This window comes from Cydia amplana, chromosome 13, assembly GCF_948474715.1.
Source record: "Cydia amplana chromosome 13, ilCydAmpl1.1, whole genome shotgun sequence".
Taxonomy (NCBI): Eukaryota; Metazoa; Arthropoda; class Insecta; order Lepidoptera; family Tortricidae; genus Cydia; species Cydia amplana.
The window spans coordinates 3,762,055-3,771,490 of NC_086081.1; the positions used below are offsets into that span (position 1 = coordinate 3,762,055).

The 9,436-nt window shown below is 37.3% G+C and overlaps 1 protein-coding gene across 1 annotated transcript in view; it reads right to left on the reverse strand.

Annotated features, from left to right (window-relative positions):
• The window catches only part of LOC134653369 (SLIT-ROBO Rho GTPase-activating protein 3-like), a 102,765-nt gene extending 93,924 nt beyond the window's left edge, over window positions 1-8,841 (reverse strand). The window contains exon 1 of the mRNA XM_063508706.1: window positions 8,356-8,841. Coding sequence (XP_063364776.1) covers window positions 8,356-8,476 — 121 coding nt within the window. The 5' untranslated portion in view covers window positions 8,477-8,841. The remainder of the gene's footprint in view (window positions 1-8,355) is intronic.
• Window positions 8,842-9,436: the final 595 nt, after the last annotated feature.

The following is a 9,436-nucleotide window of genomic DNA, read 5'->3' on the forward strand; positions in this document are numbered from 1 at the left end:
AAAAAACGAGTTTGCGTGACATAATTGGCATCCATAAAAATTGCCTGATGTTTCATTTGAACGATATCAATTTTCAATCATTAACTTCAGGCACTCTGTAGAAGCGATTAGGTTAGTTAGGTTATATTAAATGTATTTAGCTCTTTTGAATTTGTTTTTTATAAACACGTAAATTAACCAATTGTCAGTTTAAGCGGTTTTAGCAAAGGGATTTAAAGTCCGTCAAGCTAATTCCGTCAGTAAAAACAAGCGGCAATATTAAAAAATATAAATAGTTTGGTACATTTTGCATTTTAACAACAGTATTCTAACAACATTTCGAAATCATCTCAATAAATAAACAAGTCAAAACGATTTGATTGAGCAAATTTCCAACCCATCACAATCGCTAAATGTGTTGACATTGTTGACAACTGCGATTTCCTTCGAGCTACGTAGAAGGCAGTGCATTATGCATTATGCGTTTTTGCATTATTCATCGATCAAGTGTGACAATGATGGAATAATCCCTACCGTGCACAATAGTCGGAATATCGTTGTGTTCAATATGGAATTACGTATTAGAAAGTTGTCCATAAATGGAATAAGTATTATAATATGTTCTAAGATCATTAACCCCATCTATAGAATATGAATCCCTTTATTACAACTTACGAGTATTATAGCTATCCATGCCATGATCGGCAACGGCGAACCTGGCTTTCGAGCGCGAGTCATGAATCCCTACTACATACTTAATATATACATATCATAAATGCTAAAGTTACTTTGTCAGTCTGTCTGTTATCTCTTTACGATTAAACAGCTGAACCGATTTAAACAGAAGAAATTCAGTATGGAGATATTATTTAGTTTGAGTTCTGGGAAAGGACATAGAATAAATACTAAATAGTTTTTGTCACGGAAATCATCATTCTACGCAACCAAAGTCGCGGAGAGAAGCTAGTGGAAAAAAAAATCTACTAATATATTCTAATACCAATTATGCAATTATGCAAAGGAATTCACACTGTCTTTTTCTTACACTCATATTATCACGACAAAAAAGAATGAGTATACACTGCTAATAACAATTATATTTTATTTTATAGTCTTATGCAAACTTTTACTTTAACAATGAACAACTTTACCAAACTTTAAACAACAAATGGCCATCTTTTCAAGTGACATCGCACCGCCAAAGAATTAACCGATACTCCAAGTCTTTCACTTACAGAGTAACAAATAACAAAACTTTCGCATTGCATACAATGGCAAAACAAGTTCCAACTTTACATAAACTGCGAATAAAACGCAAGCACAGAAAAAGATAGCAAATAACATTCAGTTAAAACTTACAGGTTTATGCAAAAGAAAGTTCTACCGCGTAGTCGATAAGGGTGTATCTACACGATTATGAAAGTGACATACGATTTTTGGGTTAGGTTGGCAGAACTGCACTCCAAGCGGAGCGTAGGCGTGAAACGATTTTAGCGCAGATGCGACCTCAACATCCCTATTCATGATTATTCGTCTGAGAGCCCGTCTCTAGCATAATCTGACCTCTAGATTCGTGATAACTGCACAAATCAGATAAGCATATTTTACTCGAGAAAGTTGTCACTTGTAAGAGTTTTAAGTGATGTTGCAACAACGTAACGTTTGCAGCTCAGGTATTCCCAAAATTGGCAATTTCTATTGCGATTGGTTGTTCTTGTTTGCAGATCTCTGGTTTAGCCGATTTGACAAGTATAGATTTGAAATGCTTCTGGTAGCCATATCACCTCTGTCACATTCTCGAGTCACATAGGTCCATTGTGGGTGTTAAGGGGCCCACTGATTACCAGTCCGCCGGACGTTATCGGCCTGTCAGTTAGAACAAAAAGTTGACAGTTCCGAACAACTGACAGGCCGATATCGTCCGGCTGACTGTTAATCAGTGGGCCTCTTTAGATATGCTGGTTTATGTTGATATGGGCTTTGCGAATAGCGCAGGACATTGGCTTGGTTATTGCTGGTCAGCTACATGACTGTACACTACCTACCTAACATGACCCTACCTACCCTACCTATCTACTATGGTAGATTTTATTAGAAATCTAGACTTGTATTCTGACTTAGGATTGCACAGTCAAGAGAATCAGACAAACCTACTATTGTCCATTTACAGTCCGACGAAAAAAGAGTAGAAATCAAATAACCTGGCAACTTTGACACAACATTCCTGGTCAAACGTAATCATGTCAAAACAAAAAAATATTGTTATGGCATGGCACACAGAAAATTATTGATTTGGCATACCTAGTTGCCTACACTAGAGTCTGTTCGGAGTCGTGGAATGTATTGGGTCACATATAGTTGATCAAACCAATTTGTCAGTAAATAAGAACAAAAAAAACTATACTCATCCTTTTCTTTTGGGTGCTAGTACTAGTGTAAGACAAAGATAGTATGATTATCTCTGTCTATGTTTGAAATGAGACAGGCCTTTGACAAACTATACATTCCACGACTCTTCTCTTTCCGAACAGACTCTACCTATGTGTTGCCTATTTACGCTCACTGGCGCCGTCAATTGTTTTATTCGCTAGGTGCACGACTGGTGCTGCCGTCATTTTGGCGGACTTTCTACGTTAAATCTTATGGAGTAAAATTAGTTCAAGCGGCTGCCGCTAGTACTAATGGCGGACATTCCATAAGATTACCTGTGTTTGTGACGATCAGCGCCACTTCCCCCTCCACCGACTACGCACCTTGCCAATAGTTTTCTATCTGTGGTCACACTCTAATTCAGTGTTCTTATTGGCTTTTACAGGTTTTAAAAAAGGTAACCCATGATAAGTCTAAGATTTAACGCCTTTAATATTATAAGTCTTATACCGTTCGAGAAACAGGCCCCCGCCGGAAATCCGGTATTAATATCAATGCAAGAAGCCCTTATTAGACAGCTCCGTATTTAGGGTCCCTATCCCTAAACCTAATCAAGGTAATAGCCGGCGGCGCGCCCTATTTGGCCACGAGTTTAAATGCAATTTGGGCCTGTAATCGTTAAATCCGTTTTAAACTTAACCTAGTACTTATTATGTATACTTAGTCAAACCAAATTTGTCAGTAAATAAGAACAAAAAAAACTATACTCATCCTTTTCTTTTGGGTGCTGGTACTAGTGTAAGACAAAAATAGTATGATTTTCTCTGTCAATTTTTGAAATGAGACAGTCCTTTGACAAACTATAGTGTTGCGGTACGCTTCAAAAATATCTGCCACCCTGGATATTTCCAAATAGAGATGTACCTATATCGCTGCAGTTCGCACTCTAAAGTAACCTTTGTTCTACATATAGAGACTTATATCGTTTTTTGTTTAGCTATTATGTCTCGTGTTAATAAACTAGCGTTCATAATAGGTCAGGATTTGGCAACAAAACTGGCACAAATCTTTGATCTCTTGGCAACCCCGGCCTAGTTAGTGTCTGTGATAATGTTTCGACTGACGTATATCGTCTCGTTTTAGTCTAGTTGAAAAAAGATTTTATTTCACACTGAATTGATCAGATAACTATGACCAGACTACTCAGAGCAACAATACGATATAGGTGGGCGGGTTGGCCAAAGGTGGTCTTATGGAACTTCCATTGGGAGTAGCAGAGAAGGCGATATTATTGTTTGTCCTTGTCATAATCACTTTCATTTCTACCTACGTCTAAAAAGTCCTAAGTGCTACGTCAAAACGGTAGACGTATTGATGTAACACTTGTTACCCACCAGTGCTTGGTGGGCAACAATCAACCCGACTAAATTACGCAGGTTGTTTTTGGTATGTTTCCAGCATGAATCTAGTATTTTAACTGGGGGAAATGACCAAACGGGATAGTCTTATGTACCTTTCAGTAGGAGTAGCAGCGAAAGCGCTAATTATTATTGTTTGTCCTTGTCACAGTCTCACCTTTTTTTTATTCCCCACTATAAATTAGTATGGATTATGGTGGGCAACAAATAAATTCGACCAATCGTAGTGTCGCATTGCCTGTTTTGTCCCTCACGGACGCACGCGTATACCACATCTATTAGGATCCTACCATCTATGGTTTTCAGGAATATTAAAACGTGTTTTTAATTTCCGGGTTATTCCAATAACTTGGATATCTTCCGTAATTACGTAATTTAAAGTGGAAATCATGTCACTTTAACATTACTAGTTATAGTAAAATATTTAGATTGTAAAAAATTTGATAGAGAAAAGAACCGCCACTTTTCCCTTCTGGCAACCCACGCAAATTATTATTAAAAAAATCGGCATCGCTCTCATTCTAACATCCCCAGTTAAAGCGACGTGAGACAGGGACTGCTTTATCCCAGAGGGGGAGCCCACGCTGGAGCCGCGGAAGTGGCCAATGCCGACCACTCACACTACATTAGCATCATTTATTCATTACCCGAAGGAAACAACTCAAACGGAAATATTACTTATGAGACAATGGACATGAGTGCCGTGTGCTTAATTTTTAACGGCTTAAATCGGTGCACTTTTTTGCTTGTCAATATTGTGACGTACTACAGGAAGTTAAGGCGCGGTTTTGAACGACAAGAGTTGTGGTGTTTATTACGTTTGTCTATGATTTTTACATGCGTTACATGCAGTCTTCGTAATTCGTAATTAGAGAGTTAATTTGATGATTGTTTGATTTAGAGATTATGATGATGCGTGTTGCCGAATATGCACTGAACATGGCACTATTTACAATTGCACAAACTTTATGGCACTTTAAGGTCCATTTTTATAGCTTACACACGAATTATTTCCCCCGATTGGCAATGTTTGGTGTTCGTTTGGTGTACTATAGAGTCTATGCGGAAAGAGAAGAGTCATAGAATATAGAGTGTATGGGCACACCTCGGACACTGGCGATCAAATGTATGAAACAAACGCGTTCCTACGCACACAGCCTATAAGCTCGTGTAGGTGAACGCGTAAGTACCATGCTTGTGTGAGTGAGATAAGACATTGTAGGGTAACTGTGAGGTAACCGAGAGCGGGTCTCAGCGGGTGGGCGACACTTTCAACGGGAGGCAGGGAGCGTCCATACTGTATGCTAGTACTCTTTATTATACTGTGGTATGGGTTCCCTTCTATTCCACGACTCTTCTCTTTCCGCTCAGACTACCTAAACTTAGGTTATACGTATCGCATTTGCAGGCTGCTTACTATGTTCATTTCGGTCTTATCTTCAAACAATTAGTAATCCATGCTAAACAAAACTGGCTTAACTGGTAGCAGCTATTTACCATAAGTAAACCAAGTTGAAGCAGGAAATACCGCGAGTGTCAGTCAACTTACCTAATCTGGGATCTGGCTGAGATCGGAATATTCTGCGTAAACCAATTCATAATTTATTAGCAAGGCGGGACTGGCGCCTGCATTCTAGCTACCTACTTGCGAACGACCGGTATTGCAATTTATTACAATTTACAATGTTATTCAGCAAAAGTGAAGCTTAAATCCGTACGTTGGGTTTATCGCAACTAATTTTTTATTGTTATGTGATGAGTTCTACTTCTTGAATTCATAGTAACTTCGTACTATTTTCGTAGACACACAGATGGCACAGAACAAGTTTTTTAAGGAAGTTGTTAATGCTAAAAGTCACTTTTTATTGATAGGTAAATGTGAATTATAATTTGGCATTTGCACCCTCGTACGTGCGTGCAACGACGGGGTGTGTTGTACGTGTACCTACATAATAACCTGCTATAACTACCTAAACACTTTAATACAAAAATGTATAAATAGAAAGGCTTATTTAAAAGCGTTCGCTATTGAACAGTTAAAAATTCGTTATTGGCGCGAAGTGTAAATGTCAAATTTATAGTTTGTCAAACAACTTTGTCAGTAGAAAAAGACGCGGACTTAAAATTTTCTATGGGACGCTAACCCTAGCGCCTACATTTTTTAAATTTGCCGCTTTTTTCTACCGACTGAAACGGCTTGACAGACTATAACTTTCCATACGCCAGTTACAAACTGTCAAAAAATGCTATGTGTAACTGCCTTTATTTTCTGGGTATTTTTTTCTGAAATGTTACAAACATAAAAAATGCTCTAGTTTATCTATGGCATCTAAAATTGGTGCCAAACCAAAGGCCCACAACCTAAACGTCGATCGTAAATCGCATAGGTATCTTTCTGATTCCCACATCTCACTGTTTCCAATCCATCCACAACACGAAATTAGAGGCATTCGCCGGAATCGAACGTGTAGTGTAAACAGCAGCTGCGCACTGTCAGCGTATGTGGAACGGAACTCGTTCGTTTCCAATGTATTTTTGGAGCCTTTGTTATAAATTATAATAACAATCATAACAATTATGAAATTTTAAGGTTGAGGTGGTTATGGTTTTAAATGTATGAATTTGGTTACCATTATCTGTGATTGAAAGTATTCAAAGCCTGACCACTGACCAGCAATATATGATCACGCGCCATGTTGTGGAATTTCAGTGGAGCTTTTTTATTCATACTATACTGAACTGTCACCCTGTACATAAAAATAACAGCACCCTCTTGACAATCATATATTACTGGTCAGGCTTTAAATATCATTAAAATATGACGAAATAGAAGGGTGGGGAGGGAAGGGGGAATAGACTGTAGTCATGGAATTTCTGTTAAGATCTATACTGTAATCTTCCTTGTCTTTTTTTTAATATTAGCCAAGCATCACAAAGTAATATGAAATCAAATTTAGCATTATCTAACGCAATAGCTTAAGACTGCAAGCGTAAAACACAAGGCTACTGATAACACTGTTGACTGACTGAATATGATTTGTTAGCCTTTGAATTATGCTGACAGGCTAAGCCTCAAAGTGGATGGAAAATGATGATGAGATAGGATTTAAATTAAGAATAGAATTATTTTTTTTGTTACAATAACCTGTATAATATTAATAACAATGATATTTTTAGCCTTTGTGTGTATTGAAAGGATCCTGACCAAATTTTTTGGCCAACCAAATTTCCAGAAAGATTTTTTCTGCTCTATACAGTACAACTGAGGTTTAACCCTTTATAGGGCAAGGGTCTCAAAAAAGACCACCCTATAACATTGTCTTTTTGTATTTTTTCTTGTACAAAATTTTTTGTGCTATAGATTGGCGATGAGGCTTGAATTGAGGATGTTTTTGAGCCTTGCCCGCTAAAGGGTTAAACCCAATTTTTTGATCACCACACACATATGAAAGGTTAAGAGGCAAACCTTAGGAAACTGCCTGACTGTAATGCATTTTAATTTATTTTATCCTTTTCAAGAGTAGGTATTTCAACCTGATTATTATTTTCTTTTAGTTCCTATTTGACTAATATCATGAAGTATTCTTCTTGAGTCTATGTATAATTACATAACAATATAATATCTCAGTATTAACTGATTAGTCAATAATAATGTGTATTGCAGCATTTATTCTGACTGACTCTGATTCTGTGTCTGACTGCGAAATATTAATGTATTAATGAAAATATAAAGCTATGCAAATAGCGAATAAACTTTAATATTTAGAATACTTTGTAATTTTTGTTTTTATTATGTTATTTGTACTAGCTATGTAAATTGACATGTAATCACCTATTAACAATAAAGAATGAGTATGAGTATTTTAATAATTTCATATAATTGACAAAATGGCAATGTACATAAATCCCATCCATCCATGTAGATCCCTTAACGGGATAAGTTCGCCTTTGTACACATTTACTGGATTATCTCTGTGTTATGTACTTGTTTTGTGCAATAAAGTGTTTACTACTACTACTACTAATATCTTGCAATTTATTATTATGACACATTTATTTTTTCCTCATAAACACAAGCAACCATCACTTCATTTTCCTGTTCTTTAAATGCTTCATTGAAAACAATACATGTAGGAAGGATATTGTGGTAGGATTCAGGAAAGGTTTGGTCATCTAAAATGTCTTGGAACTTCAAGGATCAGCCATAGGACAAACTGAAAGAGAAAATACAATTAAATTTTAAATTCTAATAGATAAGTGGAGTAGTGAAATTGTATAACTACTGGATTTAATATTTCTGACACAAAGGAGTCAAATGAGAATTTTAGCTCTATTTACAAAAATCAGGACTATTTCGGTAGATACCTAACCTAAGCTCATCAAATCAGGAAGTCATTGCAACCTGAACTGAAAAAAAAAATTATTTAAAAAACAATTGCGTAAACTAGCATAGACAAACTTCCACGTAAAGTTTTTCACCAAAGTTTGAAATGTAATACACATTCCAAATTTGAACTAAAGCGCACATCAGGAGCAGCCAGCCTGTAGTGCAAGTGCTTTACACAAGTGAAAGGTTATTGGGACTCACTGTTAAATGCAGCCAGCTTTCTCGTTGAGCCGAGCCGCTTCATCGGCGTCCGGGGCTCCGCGTCCCGGTCGTCCAGCTCCAGCACGGGCGCCTCGCCCGTCGGCGTCGTCGCTTCCGACATCGTAGGAACACTAACCGACCACCATCACCGACAAACGAACACTAGCCTCACAGACTCCAGAAAAAATAAATACACCGAACGTATTCCACATGTAAAGTATCTCTTCGCGGTTACGAATGGTAAAGCTATGCGCGCAGCAGGCGAACGAAAATATAAATAACGCCGCGTAATTTACTATCGAGATTCAAGCGCCCGCCGGTGTAAACCAAACAAAACAAATTACATTCGAAACGAAAGTGCACGACCGCCGACCGACGAACGAACGACAGTAAAAATATGAACACAAATGCACCCCCCTCGCGTTTGAAGTTTAGAAGTTTTAGAACCGGGCCAATCACGGCGCTTAATTCTACCGCCGTTATTGCAGTTGAACCAATCAGTAGACCGCCGTGTCAAATGTCAGATTGGCATTTCCTGACAAACCGAGCTTTATAAGGCTGGTTACATACTTCAGAGAGTTTGTCAACAAGCGGAACTTTTAATGAAATCTAATTTTGTAATCATTCGTAAATTGCAATGTTTTTTTTTATATTAATACACACTGAAGAAAGGTTCATCTTTCGATTTTGTTAGCATTAAGAGACCAAGCCTTATTTGGTGAAAATTGAAAATGTTGCCACATATATTGCAGAGCACTAGAATGGTAGTTTTTAAAGAGTAGTTTGTTACATTAAAACCAAATTCTACGGGAGACGATGAGATTTATAAAGATGCAGTAAAATAGAGAAACGAACTTATCGTAGTAAGTAGCTTTTGTGGCCAAAAACTATTAAGATCGTGTTTTACACCAGAGGGTCTACGGTCTACCGATAACATCGAAAATCGTTATGAACCTCACAACACTCTTGCATATCCCAGCGATAGAGACGTAGATAACGATTTTCGATTTATTAATGTTGAACCTCGGCATAAAGTTATTGCTTAAAAATGAAATATCACCTTCATAGATTTATATCGATT